General features: G+C 42.0%; 1 protein-coding gene and 1 long non-coding RNA gene across 2 annotated transcripts in view; one reads left to right on the top strand and one right to left on the bottom strand.

Moving 5' to 3' along the window:
* The window catches only part of LOC111560963 (olfactory receptor 49-like), a 31,391-nt gene extending 26,187 nt beyond the window's left edge, over positions 1-5,204 (bottom strand). The window contains exon 1 of the mRNA XM_045059668.1: positions 4,562-5,204. Within this exon, the coding sequence (XP_044915603.1) occupies positions 4,562-4,581 (20 nt within the window). The 5' untranslated portion in view covers positions 4,582-5,204. The remainder of the gene's footprint in view (positions 1-4,561) is intronic.
* Positions 5,205-5,254: 50 nt separating this feature from the next.
* Positions 5,255-18,455, top strand: LOC109501170. Its single transcript, XR_002159127.3, has 3 exons — positions 5,255-5,655; positions 14,960-15,062; positions 18,285-18,455. It is a non-coding gene; the product is annotated as an uncharacterized LOC109501170 (long non-coding RNA).
* Positions 18,456-21,446: the final 2,991 nt, after the last annotated feature.

The raw sequence follows: 21,446 nt of genomic DNA, 5'->3' as shown, positions 1-21,446 counted from the left end.
TGCTCTTTTTAAAAAAAAAAAATTTTTAACGTTTATTTATTTTTGAGACAGAGAGAGACAGAACGTGAACAGGGGAGGGTCAGAGAGAGAGAGGGAGACACAGAATCTGAAACAGGCTCCAGGCTCTGAGCTGTCAGCACAGAGCCTGACGCGGGGCTTGAACTCATGAACCGCAAGATCATGACCTGAGCCGAAGTCGGTTGCTTAACCGACTGAGCCACCCAGGTGCCCCCAAATGATTAATTTTTGACTAAACTTGCTTCATCTCGATGTTCTCCCCCACTGGATTATTTTGATGCATATACCAGACATCATATAATTCCATCTACAAATATTCAGTGTGTATCTCTCAAAGCTAAGAAATATTTTTCAAAAATCCCAGCCATAACACCATTATGACTTCTGAAATTTAATAATAATTTCTTAATGTTTATATTAATAATAATAAATGATAATAATACATATAATCTAATAGAACATAAGCTTAATGTATTAAATAGCCTTTCATATTTCATATCCATATTTCCCTGGTTATCTTGAAGAATTTTTTTAACAGTTTGTTTGGCTGAAGATCCAAACATTAACCATGCTTCATAACTTGTTGATGCCCTCCTATGACTTTTAAAATCTAGATCCTTATTCTGTCCCTCTCTTTCTCTCTCTCTTTTCCTTACAATTTATTTGTTGAGTGAACCCAGACATTTGTCCTTTAGCATGCCCACGGTCTCTGCTGATGGTGTGCATCCTCATGGTGTTGTGCAATGTGTTCCTCTGCGCCCTGTATTCCCTGAAAACTGTAGAGGCTTTATCACATTCAGGTTTGATTTTCTTGGCAAGAATATTTCATAATGGCTGCATTCCATTCTTTCATACCTTCTTTATTTAGTAGCTGGAAGACTTCTATAAGGAAAATATTCAAGTCTTTGGTTATCCCGGCAAGATTGTTTTCAATGTTTGCAGAGAGGAGTCAATGAATTCTGATACCCAGCTCACCAATTAAACACCACTTGAACTTTTTATAAGCTATGAGGAACCACATCTGAACTCCAAGCAGAAATCTTTAGGGAGTTCATTGGAAGGTTGTATTTAGTGAAGTGATTCAGAAATATCATTCATGAACTATAATCATCTCCTTCACTTAGTGGTGCTTCATGACTTCTGATATTTAACTAAATCCAGTTCATGATTTTTGACAAACTTTAAGGGGTTCATTTTAAATGAATGATGAAATAATTTAACAGTGAGAAAAATCACACGTACTTATTTATTTATTTTTACATTGAATAGCAAGAAAACAGAAATCCATCACTTTTGTTTGAGAACACAGTTAAATATATTCTCACTTGAGTCTTTTACCCTGGTTGATTAATCAGCTGTGTTTAATTTGAAAGCTTATAAAATTAAATTTCTTATCAGCACAGAACAAGACATTGTGTAACACGGCATCTGAATTTAAAAGTGTTTTAGGTCTGAGGAGATTACTTTTACGGTGTCTTTTCATTAGAGCTGACTTTCTACGGCTAACAACTTCATTTCCAAGACTGCATGTTAACTAGTATTCTGGATGCAATTTAGATTTTGTACATGCAGGAAACTATCTGAGACCGTGTTATGTGGGGAGAGCAGGAGGGCATGAGATAGCATGCAGGGCATGTTCCAACACGGTTCATGGCAGACGGTGTGATTCTGGGGTCAGCCTCTTCCTGATTCAGCAGCTTCCTGCAGCAGAAATGGCATTGTATCCTTTCACAGCAGGGGTACCCTGACTAAGCCTTCCTGCAAGTTCTGCTTAGACCCCATGCTTCCAGCCCTTCCACTGACTTTGTGAACCACACATACAAAAAAACACCTTCTCCTTAAACCAGTTTGAGTAATTTCCATTATCTCCAACCCATTTCTCACTAATAAGATGATTGAATTTTGTGTATTACTTTTGTACTCAGCCATCATACTCAATTTATTTATTGGCTGTTACAGTTTTTCAGATAATTTTGGAAAGCTTCTAGTAATATGTATAATTTTCATGTCTTCTTTGCTAATGTTTTTGTCATTTCTCTGAATATTTCCATCTCATAGTGCAGGTGATAGCATTTTTGTGTTTTTCTAACTTTAATGGGAAAGCTAGTCTTTCCCCATTGAGAATAATTCTAGCGTTGGAGATTAGAGATATGTAATGTTAAGAAGGTATTCATCCTTTGTCATTTTATTAATAGCTTTCTTAAAAAAAGAAAAGAATGGAAGTTGGATGTTGTCAAAAAGTTTATTTAAACATCCATGGGACGGGCACCTGGGTGGCTCAGTCAGTTGAGCCTCTGACTTCAGCTCAGGCCGTGATCTTACAGTTCATGAGTTCGAGCCCCCACACTGGGCAGTGCAAAGCCCACTTCAGATCTTCTGTCCTCCCCCACCTCTCCCCTGCATGCATGCACAGTGCTTTGTCAAAAATAAATGAACATTAAAAAAAATAAACATCCATGGGAATGACCATATTTTAAAATCTGTTTATATGATAAGTTATATTAACAGAGTTTCTTTTTTAAAAAACAGATTTTCTAAAATTAAATCATCTTGCATCTCATGAAAAACCCCACTTGGTCATAGTATATTATTTTTTTAATGCTTTGCCAAATTCTCATTGTTAATATTTTATGATGTTTGCATTGATATTCATGAATGAGTATTGTGCTATTTTTGCTATTTTGCAATATATTACTTATTGATATAATGCTTGCTTTATGAAAAGAATTAGAAAATTATTATTATTATGCTTATTCTCAGTTCTGTGAAATTATCTGGGTCTGGTGATCTGGGGAGGGTTAGATAGAGGGTACACACTTTGACAACTTTCTCACTCCTATGCCACTTCTGTGCTACCTGGTAGATTCAAGTTTTCCATCTTTCTAGGGTCGTTTTGATCCATTTTATACAAGTTTTCAAATATGTTTGGATAGATGTGAGCAAAACAACAACAATACACATGCATATATAAATAATTTCTGCTATATCTGGTTACTTCTTTTCTTGTTCAGTGTGTTTGTGTTTTCTTCTTTAAGAACAACAACAACAACTAGACTTGGGGCACCTGGCTGGCTCAGTTGGAAGAGCATGTGACTCTTGATCTTAGGGTCATGAGTTTGAGCCCCACGTTGGGTGTAGAGATTACTTAAATAAATAAAACTTAAAAAATAAATAAATAAACTAGACTTGCTAATCTATTTAGTTGCTTTTCAAAAACCATTCTTGTATTTGCTCTTTCTAGTTATAAAAATGCATTACTTTCTGTTTTCTCTTTATTAATTGCTTCCTCTTAGTTTCCTTAGGCTTATCTTATTTTTCTTCCTAATGTATTGATTTGCATCCTAACTAATTTATTTTGTCATTTCTTGTTTATTAATATAAGCATCTTAGGCAATGAGATTTTCCCTGGGCATTCATTTAACTGTATTTTCTATATGTGTGATAACAACAGTGGTGAATAAATCAGCCTTTCATGAAAATAGAATTTACAACTCTAAGTGAACACGCAGCCTTCCAAAAACAAATATTTTAAGCACATGTGATTCCCTATAACAAGTATATTTAGTTTTCATGTTAGAAGACAATTATCTTTGGAACTACTTAAAAATTTTTTTTCAGTAATGTAGGAAAGTGCTTTGGTCTTTTTGGTTGGCTGATTTAGACACATGCCCAGTTCTGTAAGTACAAGATACAGAAAAGATACTGATTTAACTAAATTTTTGAGTAACTGGTGCCTATTTTCTTATGTATCTAATAAAATGAAGTGGTTGGTTTAGGGCTTTGTTTTCTTTAAGCATCTATGTCTATGGTCTCCCTTTCTTTTAAAGCACCTTTTAAGGCATTAAATTGTTAATTAAGGCTTTTGTCTTCAGTTACAATTTCTTTTTTTCTTTTCTTTTCTTTTCTTTTCTTTTCTTTTCTTTTCTTTTCTCTTCTCTTCTCTTCTCTTCTCTTTTCTTTTCTTTTCTTTTCTTTTCTTTTTTAATGTTTTTATTTATTTTTGAGACAGAGAGAGACAGAGCATGAGCAGAGGAAGGGCAGAGAGAGGGGGAGACACAGAATCTGAAGCGGGCTCCAGGCTCCAAGCTGTCAGCACAGAGCCCAATGCGGGGCTCGAAATCACAGACTGTGAGATCATGACCCTAGTCGAAGTCGGACGCTTAACCGACTGAGCCACCCAGGCACCCCTTCAGTTACAATTTCTAACCAAGATCAAAGTAATGAATATGGAGCTTATATTTTTCTGATTTCAAAGTTAGAAATAGTTTAACATTTCACTTTTGAGTATGACCATTAGTTCAGTTTCTTGAATATTTGAAATGCCTTCCTATCCTTAAACATTTCATCTATCCATAGAAGCATAGATGCTTACTAAGAGATTAAAAAATTGAATCAGGGGGTGGGTTTTTGGTGCTCACTGTACTATTCTTTATGCTTTTCTCTACATTTGAACACTTTCATAAGAAAAAGTTGGAAAAAATCAGCTCTATTTGCATAATTACAAAAGACATGGCTGTTGGAATTACAAGCAGACAGTCGTTACCTTCTGTTGTTTTTCTTCATGGAGAGCAAAAATGTTCAGGAGTGTGTCAGGAAATATTTAGGTTAGACGCAACAAGGGATGTCCTTCTGTAGGAGACCAAGTAGCTGCTCCACCTTGATTGTCTTTAAGAGCTCATAGATGCTCTCTGTCTAGCATGGTGGAGGCCGTGTATGGGGGCGAGATAGCTCTTCTTTTGATTGGAGAGAGGAGGCCACAGGATGTTTCCTCAAACAGACCTGGAGGTAGCTGCAACTCATGTGACTGAATGGAGTAAGCAGGATGGTGCCTAGCTGCCCTGAAAAGAGTGGGCAAGCACCAGGCAACGATGCAGATTAGGTTCTGCCTCAGTGGACCTGCCGAGGCCCACAGGTTCCCTCTCTGGATCAGCCTCTGCCTTGCATCTCACCCAGAACAGTTCCAGGAGAATGCTGAGCATGAGGCAGGGAGGCGTCCTGGAGTTGGAGGTATGAAGAGTACATACCAAACGGGCACTCACAGAAGCATGGGACTTTCCAAGGGAAACAATCTGCATGACATTGGTCAGGCAAAGTGCCCTGACAGTAAAAAGTCGTTCATGCAAAACATTAGTTGGTGCTGGCTATATTCAGAGCCATACCGATTACACTCAGGCTACGGAATGGTTTCCAGGGTGCCATAAACAGAACACCCAGGAGTACAGGTTCTGGATTCTGACCTGGATTTAAATCCTGACTCTCCTATTAACTCGCTGTGGAACCTTGGAAGCAAGTGCCTTATTAGTCACTATGCCTCAGACCCCTGGGTAGACTAGGTATCCTAATAACAGCACCTACTTCCTAGGATTAGAGAGAACATCTATAAAGTGCTTGGGATGTCACATAGTCAGGGCTCAGTCAGTGTCAACTGTTATTATTCAGCATGGCCGTGTTGGGTCCTCTTTGACAAGCCCGACACTCCTCATTTCCCAACAACTCGGCTACCTTAAACAGACCCCAAGTTCCCGCAGGGCTGAGAAGCAGCTACTCTTAGATTTTCCTGGTCACCCAACTGGAGGGGTTTCCAGACTCTCAGGAGCTTCTTGCCTCTCTAGCCTCATCAGAACACCAAATTCTCAGGTGAGAGGACTCTGACCCTTGCTGTTGGGTTCTGTGGGTGATGGGGCAAGGGAATCGTTCTATGGAAATGGACTTAGAGTCTCTCCTCCTGTTCTTTTCCTCTTGAGCTAAAGGTGTAACTGTGGCTGATAAGATTCATTTAGCTCAAGCACAGTCTGGGGGGTCTGTTGGATTAACTTTTATCTATATTCCAGAGTAACATCCCTAGGTGTCCCAAGGACTTGGTATGAGCCTTTCTGGGGAGACTTGGTGACTCAGTGCGCATCTAGTACAGGCCTGGTATATTTGGATTGTTTCCTGGTTTCTATGGAATTTTGAAACTTGGAATCCCAAGTACTGATCCACCAAGGGAAATTTTCCCCCTCTCTGGAGAGAGGTTGTGGGGCTTCTCCAGAGACTCATTACAACACTGTGGTAACAAGGCCCCAGCCATTTCAAGTCCCTCGGCTGTTGATTGCTCTAATTTTAAACTGGGAAGTGTAACAAGTAAGTAAGTAAATAAATAAATAAATAAATAAATAAATAAATAAACAAATAAATAAAATTGGAAGTGTAGGGGCACCTGGCTGGCTCAGTTGGTGGAGCACGTGACTCTGGATCTCAGGGTTGTGAGTTAAAGCCCCACACTGAACGCAGAAACCACTTTCAAAAACTTGGGGTAAAATAAGTCAGTCAGAAAAGACAAACACCATATGGCTTCACTCATATGGGGAATTTAAGAAACAAAACAAATGAACAAAGGAGAGGAAAAAAAGAGAGGCAAACCAAGAAACAGACTCTTAACTGTAGAGAACAAACTGATAGTTACCAGAGGGGAGGTGGGCAGGGGGATGGGTTAAGTGGGGGATGGGCATTAGGGAGGGCACTTGTGATGAGCACTGGGTGTTGTACGTAAGTGATGGAGCACTGAATGCTACTCCTGAAAGCAATAATGCACTGTATGTTAACTAGCTGGAATTTAAATTAAAACTTGGGGAAAAAAACAAACAAACCCTGGAGATTTGCCCTTTTCTCTTCCAATTGCAAAGCATAGTAGCTTTGGAAAAGTTTAATGAGTCTTGTTGAGGGAGTGAGGGGAAAATGGCAGGCAAGCTCTTTCCAGGGGCGGGATGGGTGGGTTATGACCATGGGCATTGTGTGGCTATGCTGCGTGGGTGTGGACCATGCTCTGGGAGCTGCAGAATAATTCCTCCTCTGTCCCTTTCTTAGAAGTCTCTGTCTGCCCCTTGGTCACTTCATTCCCCAGGCCCATTGAGCTTGCTCTAGTTGTGGTGGCCTTCTTGTTCATCAGCCACACCCACTCACATCCATCTCAGGGCTTGGGCCCCACCCCTCGTGACATCTGCTCACTGTCACCTCTTTAGATGGTCAGCCCTTTAGACAGGGCTTTCCCTGTCTACCTTATGTATAGTAGATCCCTCCTTGTCATTCTCTGTCCCCTTCCGCTGCTTATTTACTTTTTATTCATGGCACTACCTGATATTTTATTTACATATTTATTTTTGTCTGTCTTTCTACTGGATGGAAAACTATGACGACAGGGACTGACCTATTTGCTGCTATATCCCCCAGGCTTAGAACAGTGCTTGACATAGAGTAGGTGATGACTAAATATATATTTTCTTATAAAAGTGAGAAAACAACATGCCTCTTGCCCAGAGGAGTCTTTGCATGGAGCAGAATAGTTGTGGGGTATGGCCAGAAGGGGAGACATGAACACGATCTGCAGCATTTTGCAGGGTTTTGGGCATAAGATATAGGGGTGCCTTTTGAGAAGGCAACGTGAGGCATGAGAAAACCAAAGGTAAATCACTCAGGCTAATTCGTGTCCTAAGGGATGATTGGTCTCTCTCTTAGAACTAGCACCAGTTAACTCAGGATGTCCTCAGCACCTCTGGTTGCTCCACTGAGACCAGTTTAATATGTTCTCATCCCTGGGCCTCAAGAATGGGACCTAAAGTGATAAGAAATGTGGAGGATGGATACTCGAGAATATAGACCTGTTTCCAGCCAGACAGGGCCATTCCTTGTTCAATTTTTTTTTTAACGTTTATTCATTTTTGAGAGATCATGAGTGGGGAAGGGGCAGAGACAGGGAGACACAGAATCTGAAGCAGGCTCCAGGCTCCATGCTGTCAGCACAGAGCCTGACACGGGGCTTGAACTCACGAACTACGAGATCATGACCTGAGCCGAAGTCAAATGCTCAACCAACTGAGCCTCCCAGGCACCCCTGGGCCATTCCTTGCTCAAAGCATACCTAACAGAAGTTCTCTCCCCACTCCTCCCACTTTCCAATTACTACTTTCTCTTCAGGACCTAGTTTAAATTCACTTGTGCAACCTTCCCAGCCATGGGGAAGAACAACTTTCCCTTCCTCTGAACTCCTTTAAGTCTTACTGCTCATACATTCATGATGTTTTTAGCTATATACAAATGGGGCAACTCAAGTCATTAACTCTGAAGTCTTTTTCTTTGGCTTCTCAGATCTTTAAATGCCACCCTTCTCTTGGGTGCTTAAAATCACAAGCCTGGATCCTGATGAGCAACCTGAAAATTCAGTAGCTTACTGGATCCCCTCCCACATGATTCCCAGAGGATGCTCCCATTTTCTGCCAATCTCTGCTGGTTCTGCAGAACTGCAGTTGGCCGGTCTTCCGGCCATCCTGTGACCACCTCTTCCAACTGCTACTCTTTTCCCAGGCCTCCCAACCCACGTGCAAACAAAGGCCCCTCTGTTATCTGTCCAAGTACATCAGAGACAAGCTGTAGCACCTACCAAAACTTCATGGAAAGCTTTGGGATAATAGGAGGAAATTCTAGTGTAGAAAAGGGGTGTGGAGGGGGGGGAGGATGGATTCAATAGAACAAGATACAAACAACAAGAGGAGATTATTATTCTTGGAGTCCACCGGCCACAAATCTACACAGGTGTTTTTTATTATGTTTCTTTTACACTATCCTCATCCCTCATTCTGGTGCCATGTTGCTACAGAATCTACTTTCAGCCACGTAATGCCCTCCCCATACCTCTCTCTGCTCCATTCATTCCTGGAAGCAGGATCCTGATCCCTGAAGCCCAGGGAGAAGTGAAAACCCCATCTGGGCCCAAGGACACCTTCTGTTCTGTAGACATGGATTTCTTTCCCCAGTGTAAGCCATCTCAATGTCATGAGGAACAGTGTAGCTCAGCATGGTTTTAAACCATTGAGGACATTATTTAAGCTTTACTGCCATAAAGCCATTGAAGTGTTTTCCCCAAACAAGCTAACAAACACAGTCTAGTCCCCAGCTGAATTAGAAAATTACTGGTAATTTAAAAATAACTTGCCCTAGCTTCTGGTCATTAGATTAAAAAAAAAAATATTGTGGTTCAAGCTCATTAGAACATTCTGATACATTTTTCCCCCTTTAAACGTGTTTCATATCTTGTAGAAATAAGCAGAATAGTATAGCATCTAGGAAGAGAGTGGTGGTATCACCCAAGAGACGGCCCAAGGAGATCTGTCCTTCCCCCTTTTTAGAACATTTTTTTAATGTTCATTCATTTTTGAAAGAGAGAGAGAGAGAGAGAGAGAGAGAGAGAGAGAGAGAGAGAGACAGCATGAGCAGGAGAGGGGCAGAGAGAGGGAAACACAGAATCTGAAGCAGACTCCAGGCTCTGAGCTGGCAGCACAGAACCCGACTCAGAGCTTGAGCTCATGAACTGTGAGATCATGACCTGAGCCGAGGTCGGATGCCCAACCGCCTGAGCCATCCAGGTGCCCCTGTCCTTCCTTTTTGAAGCCCTAAAGTGTTTCTGGGGGTGCGTGGTTCATGTTTGAGAGGGAGTCACACTAACAAAAATATACTTAAATAACGAAATTTCAGAATGATATTTTATTAATCTCTGTAAGAAATAGGACTAGGAGGCCAGAAATGCTCTGTCCAGTGCATTCACTCCCCCTGCCCTCTTCCTTGTCTAAACCACTCGCTGAGATCTCTTTCACTCCTCATAACAGAGAAGAGTGTTCTTCCATCCCAAGTCTGTGTGCGTTTAGTCTGGAAAAGTCTCAGGAAACAGCCAGTACCTTAGAAAGAGATCAAAATATGCTGCCCATCAGGGAGTAGACAGTGGTCTGCCTACCAGATGAGCCCAAAGTCATCCAAAATTTCAGGAGCAGTCACCTCCTGGATAAAACTATCCTTCCTGGGGCTGAGCCCCTGGGAACCACGAGTGGACAGCCATGATGAGATGTACTTCCCTCCTCTACCGCCAGGGGTCTGCCATGAGCTAGTGAGGAAGGGAGTCAGCAGCACAGCAAAAGGTTAGAGACACTCAAGAGGTGCTGTAAGTACTTGGGTACTTGCCAAGAGCTCAGAAATAAAGGAAATGGATGGTCCCAAATCACTGGTTTTTAACCGTTTTGAGTCACAAATCCATTTGAGAATTTCCTTTTCCCCTTTTTCCCATTTCCCCTTGCAATCTATATAGATGCACTAGTTTGCATGTAATTTAAGGGATTTCCCAGAACACCCTGAAGTTCATCTATGAACCTTCTGCTCTAGACTATTAACTCTTGGAGGGCAAGGACTGGGCTTGTTCTCGGATGTGCGTTCAGTGCCTGCTAAAAGTGCCTGACATATAGGCGGTGTCAATAAATGTTTGTTGAGTGGTAAAGAATGGAAGCAAACCTGCACTTGCCCATCAAAGGCCAGTCTGGGCTGTGCAAATGCCAGTGGCATCAGCACCTCAAGAGGCTTTTGTAGTGACTCCCTGTCCCTATTCTTGCTATGAAAGCCGGGGCTGATGGAGTGTGAGCCTTTTGCTTCTCTACCCTCTGATCCTGACCTAGTCTGGTGATCTGAGACATGTAGAGTCAATGGTGGTTGCAGGAAAGAGGTGAGAAGTGAGACTTTCGAGTGTTCTCACAGTGCTACCCAGTTTTTACCATTTATTCTAAATACTTCTCTGAAGCCAATCTGAAGTTATTTATGCTTGCTGCATTTACTGAACATCTTAGGGTCTATTGTGTTGGAGGAGGGTGCTTGATAGATGTTGAAGTCTTTGAAGCTAAATGAGCATCTGGGGCGCCTGGGTGGCTCAGTAGGTTAGGCATCTGACTCGATTTCGGCTCGGGTCATGATCTTACAATTTGTGAGATCGAGCCCCGTGTGGGACTCTGTGCTGGCAGTGAAGAACCTGCTTGGGATTTTCTCTCTGCCCACCCCCTCAAAAATAACCATTAAAAAAAATTAACATCAGAGTTCCAGTCCCTTTTCGCCCCTAGGAGAGTTCTCAAATTTATATACACACTGATCTATGTAAACAGATATGAGGGGGCACTTTTTGCCTCTATTTGTTGCAGAACTCAAGGCACTAGTGTAAGTGGGTGCTCTGAGAAATGGGTTCAGGGGGCATGCCAATGGTGCCAGGCTGGTGATGGATGCTCTCTGCTCTTCCCAGCTGCACTGGAACCCCAACTCCTACCTGGCCAAAATATGTGGCTAGTCCAGCTTAGTGGTAGACATTTTGCTCTGGTTATTTTTTTTATAATTGCTCAATGACTTTTTCTCTGGTTCTCGTTCTTCATAACCTTTTCATATATTGGAACTACTGACATTCCTACCATCTTGGATTTTTCCTCCCCTGCTTGCTAACCCTGCATAATTCTGTTTCTGCTGCTTTGCTTCCTGACTACTCTTCTTGTTCCCTGTGGTGACACCTTCTTCTGCCTTTTAACTGAAGGTCCTCACTGAGGTTCCATTTTTTTTTCCTTCTCTACATAAGCTTCCCCAGAGTATATGGTTTCAGATTCACTTGCTTGCTCCCTTACTCCTACTCACTCACTATGGAGTCCCTCATGTCTCTGATATATTACCAGGCTTAGGGAATACCAACGTTAATAAAATCTGCCTTCAGGGAGTCATATAACTGAGATCCTGGCTCTTTCTGCATGCATCCCAATGCTCATCGCTTTTAGCGAAAGACTCTAAGTTATTTAAGCATGCTCAATTTAAATCTCATATCTTCCATGAATCCTTTGCCTGCATCTCCCAACTTTTACTGGTTTTCTTTCTATAAACTCATCAGGAGAGTTGGCTTTTATTCCTTCAATACTTTGTTACCTTAGGTGACTCTTGACTTGTGTTGGGCTTGTGTGTAGAATGAGGGAGCTTGTAACACTAGGACCCTTCCATCTCCAAACTTCTATGGTTTGATGATCACATACAATTGGAGGGAGGTGGTGGCTAATATAAAACAGCAATTATATAGTGAAGCTAATGCGTTAAAAAAACAAACAAACATAAGTAGCATCCTCCTGCTAGCGCATCATAGAATTGTTTCTTTGGTCTGGAAAATATTTGCCTTTGTCACTTATTATAGTTAGCTTATTGTCAGAACCATTAACATGCTCAAGTATAGGAAAAGCAGGCATGCGAGTGGCTGGAGTTTAAGCAGGATAAAGTGGCAGCCTGAAACTTTCTGGAAGGATTATCCTCATATAGATAATGTTGTAAAACCATTGACCTTAACAACAATTTGTGCCTTACTCTATAAATTTATGAATGTAATTCATGTTAAATAAATTTCTGTAGAGTAAGAATTCTGCTTTGGTTTTAAAAAAATCACTTTTGGCTGAAAAAGTGATATTGTTTCCTCAGTCATCATACTTTGAATTTAAAAAACAGAGGCCCACTTAAGCTAGATGACTAAGGGCGTGCATGTGTGTGTGTGTGTGTGTGTGTGTGTGTGTGTGCAGGTGTGTGTGTATGGCAATGAAGATAAGTCACAAATAGCATGGTTGATTTTCTCAAATATAAGGTTGAGCAAAGATGTCCAACACAAAATAATACATGCTTTATTATTCAATTTATATGAATTTCAAAGAGAAGCAAAACTAACCCATGGTGTTAGAAATCAGGAAGAGGGTTACCTTTGGGATGGGGGAGGCAGCTTGAAAGGGACATCTGGGGTGCTAGTCCCATTCTATCTCTTGATCTGGGTGGTGATTACATGAGAGTACTCACCTTATGGTACTTCACTGAGCCTATGCTGTATATGTGTTACATTTAAATAAAAAATATTTAAAGCGCTCAAGTTTTACATTGTGGATTCCTGATTCCAAGTGCAAGAAAAGTATGTCTAAAGAGGGACAACCCAATTTAGGCTTCAGCAAGAGGGACAAGAGCTGGGCTCTGGAAATGAGGTGCATGAACACTTTCCCAATGGTAGGACACACGGGGGCACAGGACCAGTTTGGGGCAGAGTGAAGATAATGGCTAGATTGAAGTAAATGATGTGTACGGAGTGTGTAAGGTGGGAGCTGAGGTTGGGGGGTAAGTTTTGGAGAGACTAGGCGTGGGGTTCTTGAGTGCCAGGCTCAGCAGCTTGGATTTTTTTCTTTTGGAGAGTGGAAAATCACTGAAGATTTGGCATTTTGATAGCAATACTTTAGGATGTTAGAGAGGAGGGTAATGGGTAACATGGAGTGGTAGTTGGACTCAACTGTTAAAATGGGGCTGGAGAGGGGGCAGATGGAGGACAGTGCACTGGAAGATTCTCTGAGATATGTCTGGTGGTATTAATCTTGTGCCTACTCTAGTTCTTGCTAGTGTAGACATGTTTGGGTTTGCTTTCTTTCTTAAGTGGGCTTCAGGGGCATTAGGTTCAGGTAATGGCAGTTCAGAAACAGCTTTGTATATTGTGCCCCCAAGGACCCCCCACAACTGGATCCTTCTCAGAAAGTGCATACTCTTACCTGAACCAAACTTGCCCCACTTTCTCCCAGTGGGGTCTAAGCACGGGACCCAAATATGAGACTTTTCCATAGGATTGCCCCTTGTGGTCCTGAGAGTGCAGAGCCTGTTTGTGGGAGTAGAAACCTCAGCATGACAGTGCCCAAGCCTGGGCTGCCCTGTGCACAGGACATGCTGAGGGCTGGCCAGTCTGCCTCATTTAGGCTAATGTGAGTATTGCCAAGTCCCCTCTGTGAGAGTTGTTCTGAGTATTGCTGACCCCTCTGTAGAATGCAGATGGTGGAAGACAGGGTCGATTCCTTATCCCAGGAATCCTAGGCAAGCAAGGTTGAGCAAAATTCCCATGTAGAGAGGTAGCTTCTCTTTGTCTTTATTTGCAGTAACTGACTAAGCCACCCAGGTGCCCTTATCTTTTTAAATATAAATTTTGACATGTGCCAAAGAATAAATTTAACACATTAAACACGCGGGCCTAAAATGGTGTGTCATTTAGATCCAGTCCCCAAACCAGGGCTTGATACCTAATATAATTGCAATTTCAACCTCCCCCAGAAACATAGTCTTAACCTATCATTCAGGAATTTTTCCATCAGCGCCGATGAGTCTGGCCTGTGAGTCTCCTCCATGGCTCTAAGGAAGACGAGGTAATGTGTATTGATAAGACCCCTTGCTTTTCCCCCATCAGGAAAAGTTGCCTTGCCTGGAACAATCCTTTTATTTTGCTAATAACTTTCTTTCCCTACCTTTCTTCTATAAAACCCTTCCATTTTGTGCATCTCCTCAGACCCCTTCTTGTTGCCAGATTCATGAATTGTGGATTAAAGACAATCAGATCTTTAAAATTTACTCAGTTGTGGGGCGCCTGGGTGGCTCAGTCACTTAAGCAGCCGACTTTGGCTCAGGTCATAATCTCACGGCTTGTGGGTTTGAGTCCCCTGTTGGGCTCTGTGCTGACAGCTCAGAGCCTGGAATCTGCTTCAGATTCCATGTCTCCCTCTCTCTCTCTGCCCCTCCCCTGCTCATGCTGTGTCTCACTTTCTCAAAAATAAATAAACATTGAAACATTTTTTAAAAAAAAATAGCAAGTAGATTGGAGGAATAAAATGGAGGATCCAAAATAGATCCCATGATGTGTGAAAGTTTCTCAAAAATAAATAAACAAAAAATAGTTTTAAAAAATTTTGCTCGGTTGATAAAAAAGTAAATAAATAAAAATAAAATTTACTCAGTTGAATATTTGTTATTTAACAAAATACATACTGGAGTCTAAATTATAAAGCTTTCTAATATACTGACTCCCAATGAACCCACTACCTGAATCCCAAACTGAGAATTACTCATGTGGGTTCCTCCCCTAGTGTATGCCCTGCCTCCCACCCCGGAGATAACCACTGTTCAGAATTTTGTGTTTATTATTCCCTTCCTGACTATTCTGGGCTGACTGCTGCAGGGGTTGTAGCTTGGTTTCCTTGCCTGGTTGCTTCAGAGTTTGTGGGCCAGATTCTACCATCGTATATGGTCTGGCTATTGGCCATTTCTATATTCAGTGTCTCTGTTCTTACAGCATTGCAAGTTCCTGTAACATTTTACAACTTAAGTTGATCGGCAATCCTCCCAAAGCTGACACCCATATCCTGTGGGTAACAGATGATGAAAGGTGAGCTCAGGTAAGTGGAATTTAGTTGGGGGTTAGCAGGCCAGGAGTGGGAACTGTAGAAACTGAGGCGGCCTTGCATGTACCGAAGAGCCTGCTCCTTCTGAGTGGACTCAAGCTCCAAGATTTAGACCCTTTGGCTGGGAGGGTCTGCCCAGGGCATCCCTGGCACTAGAGGCAGCTTACTGTTGCAATGCATCTCAGAGCACTTAAGGCTCTGAGGCCCACGAGATTAGAGACAGCATAGGTGTCTGGGGTCAGATTGGTGGAGAGAAGGAAGGTAGGGCCCTCTGCTTTCCTGTAGGGCACGCACGGAGAGGGCCTCAGAATCATGTCCCCTCTGTGGAAAGTTTCACCTAAAACATCTGGACGTTCATGAGCTGTCAGTTGTCTTTCTTTCCTAGCTCCAGAAACTCTTTAAAACACTGACCAAAAGTTTCTGGGTTTGGATTTAAAAATAGCAACACATTTCTAAGTCCCCACTGGGAGCTTTTAGCCAAGCACTTACATTCTCAGCTCACTGAAAAACCTTCTTTCTTTTAGGCCTGTTCATTCTTCGTGGGTTTGGTGTGCTAGTCTGTCTTCCCCAAGAAGATAAGTGCCACTGAGGGCAGAAAACGTGGTGTTACAGGTTTCTGGGTCCCTGGCCCTTTTTCTCCAGGAACCTACATTAGGGTTTCTCACACTAGATATGTCCAATAGATGTTTATCTACTATTATTATTTTTTAACATTTATTTATTTATTTTGAGAAAGAGAGAGAGAGAGACAGCAGGAGCACACAAGCAGGGAAGGGGCAGAGAGAGACGGAGAGAGAATCCCAAGCAGGCTCCATGTTGTCAGCACAGAGTCCAATGCCAAGCTTGATCCCTCAGACGGTGAGATCATGACGGGAGCCAAGATCAAGAGTTGGGTGCTTAACTGACTGAGCCACCCAAGCAACCCAAGAGACGGTTTTTCTGCGTGAAAACTTTGCTTCAGTCAGTCTATATTTACTTTCACTTTTGCACTCTTTCCATTTCTTTCTTTTCTTTTCTTTTTTTTAAGTAAGCTCTAGGCCCAACATGGGGCTTGAACTCATTACCTTGAGATCAAGAGTCTCCTGCTCTACTGACTGAGCCAGTCTGGTACTCTATACACTCATTCCACTTCTAAGACCCAATGGGAAGTAGGTTTTCCCCTTCCTCAAATGACAGAACCTTAAAAATGGCCTGCCATCTGGTCCCAGAAAGCCTGGGGATTGGAGAAGTGTGTCCAAGTGGGCCCCAGCAGTGCTCTCCATTCATTGATGTGACTTCCTTTTCCTAAGGTATTTCCACTGCCCTCATTTGCCTTGGGCCTTCATGAATCCTCCCCCCAGCCCCAGAGGGCTGCTCCAGGCTGCAGCAGACAGAGCCTGGGGAGCTCCCAGGCCTCCAAAGCTGTATGAGCCCATCTGATCACTTGGCAGCTGTTGGGGAAATATAATTAAAAACCAAGTCCCCTGCCAACCCAAACAGCCTCTCCACAAAGGTAGAAGAGAAAGAAAATGACTTGATTATTAAGTAAGGATGAAACCAGAATGTGATTTTTTTTTAAGTTCACTTATTTATTTTTGAGACAGAGAGAGAGAGAGAGAGAGAGAGAGGCAGAGAGAGAGAGAGAGAGAGAGAGAGAGAGAGGGAGAGAGAGAGAATCCCAAGCAGGCTCCACGCTGTCAGAGCAGAGCCCGACCTCAGGAACCACCGCAAGATCATGACCTGAGCCAGAATCAAGAGTTGGACACTTAACTTACCGAGCTACCCAGGCGTCCCGAAACCTTAATGTGATTGAAGGAGGACCTCTGCTGCCTCCATTTTGACCTCAAATTTCTAGTTGGGTTTGTCTTTTCAGCCTGTCTCTTGGCTCAAGTGGAAGACCCTGAGGGCAAAGCAACTCCTGATGGGAACAGAAACCACCCTCTCAAGTAACTAGACTGCCCTGAGCCACAAGTCACAGCCAGTGATTGACTCTGAGACAATGATTGATTTGACCTTCACTGCCCACCTGCAAGTATCCACCCACCTTTGCCTCAGGTTTTCCTTATATAAACCTGGAATTATTTTTGGCACTTTGGAGATAGTCTTTGAAACGCTGATCCATTGTCTTCCCGGTGTTGGCCCGATGGTAATAAATCCTTGTTTTACCTTCACTGGTCTCTCTGCCTTTGGATTTCTTCAGCAGCAAGTGGCTGAACCTAGTCTGTTTGGGATTCCCTGAGTCAGGGGCTCTCACACCCTTGAGCCCTGGCTACTTGATGAATATCCCAGGCAATCCTCTAAAGAGACTGTGAAGAGAGAAATAAATCCCACCCTTTTATATAGCCGAGTAGGTTCAACGAATTGCACATTTTGTCAAGATAAAGAATGAGTGGGGAGCCTGGGTGGCTCAGTTGGTTAAGCTTCTAGCTTCGGTTCAGGTCATGATCTCACGGTTCATGGGTTCGAGCCCTGCATCAGGCTCTGTGCTGACAGCTCCGAGCCTGGAGCCTCCTTCGGATTCTGTGTCTCCTTCTCTCTTTGCCCCTCCCCCGCTCACGCTCTGTCTCTGTCTGTCTCAAAAATAAATAAACATTAAAAAAAAAAAGATAAAGAATGAGTCCTCAAGAGAACTTGACAGCTCCATTTGTCACGCATAGTTCATCCTAAATTCACTTGGTAATTGGGGTGACCATCTGTTAGCTAACTGGCTTTAATAACAGGAGGTAGTTTGGGAGTGAAGGAGATGGGGTGCTGACTTTCTTGAAGATTACACTTCAAGGAGACGGTTTCCAGGTCATTAAGAAAGACATTATGGGTGGGGTGCCTGGGTGGCTCAGTTGGTTGGATGGCTGACTCTTTATTTCAGCTCAGGGCACGGTCTCATGGTTTGTGGGTTCGAGCCCCACAGGGGCTCTGTGCTCACTGCGCGGAGCATGCTTCGGATCCGTCTCCCTCTCTCTGGCCCTCTCCTGCTCGTGCTCTCTCTCTCTCAAAAATAAATAAATGTCAAAAATAAAAAAAGGCATCATGGTTTACAAAACTGGCCAGAGGCTCATTTAGATTTTTAAAAGATTTGTATTATATATTTCAAAGAGACAGAGAAAGAACTTACACGTCTTTTTAAAGTAAATGTCTAAGAAAAGGGAGAAGGGAGAAGTCTCTTGGTTGATTTTCAGCAGGGAAAATTAAGCCTCTTCCTTTTTTTTTTTTTTTTTTTTTGCATTTGTCTTTACATAGCCAGCCCAGGGAGCCCAGTCCACAGTGCTCTCTGCTTCCATCTGCTCTGTCAACCCTAGGTATGTATTTGTGCTAGACCTTGTGTAAAAAAAAGGCAAGCAGACCTGCTTCCAGCCTCAGGGAGCTCACCCCTGAAACCAACAACACGAATGTAAGTCAAAATTAGGATCACCTTTGACTGGAGAGCTTTTTTGTCTTTAATCATAAAAGTACACACTCGTTGCCAAATTTCAGCCAGTAGAAAAGTGTATAAAGGGAAACATGAGAGTCTCACCAGCCAATTCCACTCTGTAGCAGCAAAAATTGTTAAACGTATTTTATGTTTATGGGACATACCCATAGTTATTCACACACAAGTAGCTTTTATTTTACAAAAATGGAATGGTGTTACATGAACTGTCCACAACTTGATATTTTCAAATATCTCTGCATGTCAGTACCTATAAAACTACACAGTATATATTTATTTTTTTCCATAATATAATTTTAGATGTCACTTTTATAGCCAATGGACACTGAGATTCATAAATGGTTCTAACATTTATTGGCATAAATTTTGACTATTAGGATTCATGGCTCCTAGTATATGCCCATTTTATTTATTTTATTTTATTAAAATTTTTTGTTAATGTTTATTATTTTTGAGGGAGGGAGACAGAATGTGAGCAGGGGAGGAGCAGAGAGAGAGGGAAACAGAATCAGAGGCAGGCTCCAGGCTCTGAGCTGTCAGCACAGAGTCTGACACAGGGCTCGAACTCACAGACCATGAGATTATGACCTGAGCTGAAGTCGGACGTTTAACTGACTCAGCCAACCAGGAGTCCCAATTTTATTTTATTTTTTAGAGATTTTATTTTTTAAGTAATCTCTATACCCAACATGGGACTCGTGGGACTACACAACTCATAACCCTGAAATCAAGAATCACATGCACCCCACATGCCCATTTTAAATTTCAGTAGATTAGGGGTGCCTGGGTGGCTCAGTCAGTTGGGCGGCCGACTTCGGCTCAGGTCATGATCTCGCGGTCCATGAGTTTGAGCCCCGCGTCGGGCTCTGTGCTGACAGCTCAGAGCCTGGAGCCTGTTTCGGATTCTGTCTCCCTCTCTCTGACCCTCCCCATTTATGCTCTGTCTCTCTCTGTCTCAAAAATAAATAAACGTTGGGGCGCCTGGGTGGCGCAGTCGGTTAAGCCTCCGACTTCAGCCAGGTCACGATCTCGCGGTCCGTGAGTTCGAGCCCCGCGTCAGGCTCTGGGCTGATGGCTCAGAGCCTGGAGCCTGTTTCCGATTCTGTGTCTCCCTCTCTCTCTGCCCCTCCCCCGTTCATGCTCTGTCTCTCTCTGTCCCAAAAATAAATAAACGTTGAAAAAAAAATTAAAAAAATAAAATAAAATAAATAAATAAATAAATAAACGTTAAAAAAATTTTTTTAAATTTCAGTAGATTAAAAAAAAAAAGCTTAATGAGGAAACAAAAGGTTTAATGAGAAAAATAAATAAATAAATTTAACTAGATACTTTGCTAGATTCTGTTAAATTGTCTATAAAAATGTGGTAACAGGGGCGCCTGGGTGGCTTGGTTGGTTGAGCGTCCGACTTCGGCTCGGGTCATGATCTCACGGTCTGTGAGTTGGAGCCCCGCGTCGGGCTCTGTGCTGACAGCTCAGAGCCTGGAGCCTGTTTCAAATTCTGTGTCTCCCTCTCTCTCTGCCCCTCCTCTGTTCATTCTCTGTCTCTCTGTGTCTCAAAAATAAATAAATGTTAAAAAAAAATTTTAAAAAAAATGTGGTAACAATTTCCTCTCCCACCATTATATAAAAATGCCCATTTTCTTCACATTTGACATTATATTGTCAATTTTAACTTTTTTTGACAATATTCATGTAAAAAATAGTATTTCATTATTATTTTGTATTACTGTATTACTAGTGAGGTTGAATATCTTTTCATGTGTTCATTGGCTATCTGTGTACCTTTTGTGAATTGCTTTTTCATATTTTTTTGTCCTGTACACAAAGATAAAACATTTATTTTTCTTCTGGCTTGCTTTCCCTTTTCTGATTGTTTGGTATAAACTATTTTGGGGCTTATCAAAAACCTTAATATTCTGCATACCCTTCAATTCTACAATTTTATATCTAGGATTGGTCAAACAGGCAAAAATGAATATACAAGGTGCTTCGTGCATTGTTCATAATCTAAAAATATTCAGAAAGAACTCTAAAATCCAACAATAGAGAAATGAATCAATACATTATTGCAAATCTACACAAAGGACTACAATTAAAATAATGATATTTTTTTTTACATTCTTTACTTATTGATGTAAAAAGAGATTTATAACAATGAAGTTAAGAAAACATTTAATAAAGCAATTTGTCAGTATGCTTTTATCCTGGTAAATATATATTTATATATAATAATGTGTGTGCATATATATGTATATGTATCTAGAATATAAATACACACATATATAAACATATAAATGCATAAATATTCCAAAATGTTTAATGTGGTTATTTCTGGATGGTATAATTATGGCCGGATTTTTTTTTTTTTTAATGTTTATTTTTGAGAGAGAGAGAGACAGAGCATGAGCAGGGGAGGGTCAGAGAGAGAGGGAGACACAGAATCTGAAACAGTCTCCAGCCCCATGGCTGGATTTTTTTTTTTTTAATTTTTTTTTCAACGTTTTTTATTTATTTTGGGACAGAGAGAGACAGAGCATGAACGGGGGAGGGGCAGAGAGAGAGGGAGACACAGAATCGGAAACAGGCTCCAGGCTCTGAGCCATCAGCCCAGAGCCCGACGCGGGGCTTGAACTCACGGACCGCGAGATCGTGACCTGGCTGAAGTCGGACGCTTAACCGACTGCGCCCCCCAAGCGCCCCCCCATGGCTGGATTTTTAAAAGACTTTTCTTTCAGGGCGCCTGGGTGGCTCAGTGGGTTGAGCATCCGACTTCAGCTCAGGTCATGAGCTCACAGTCCGTGAGTTTGAGCCCCGTGTTGGGCTCTGTGCTGACTGCTCAGAGCCTGGAGCCTGTTTCAGATTCTGTGTCTCCCTCTCTCTCTGACCCTCCCCTACTCATGCTCTCTCTCACACTCTCTCTCTCTCTTTGTCAAAAATAAATAAACATAAAAAAAAAAATTAAAGACTTCT

The sequence above is a fragment of the Felis catus genome, chromosome B3 (assembly GCF_018350175.1).
Source record: "Felis catus isolate Fca126 chromosome B3, F.catus_Fca126_mat1.0, whole genome shotgun sequence".
Lineage (NCBI taxonomy): Eukaryota > Metazoa > Chordata > Mammalia > Carnivora > Felidae > Felis > Felis catus.
Note: the sequence above shows the minus strand (reverse complement) of the source record. Positions and strands in the feature narration are given on the sequence as shown.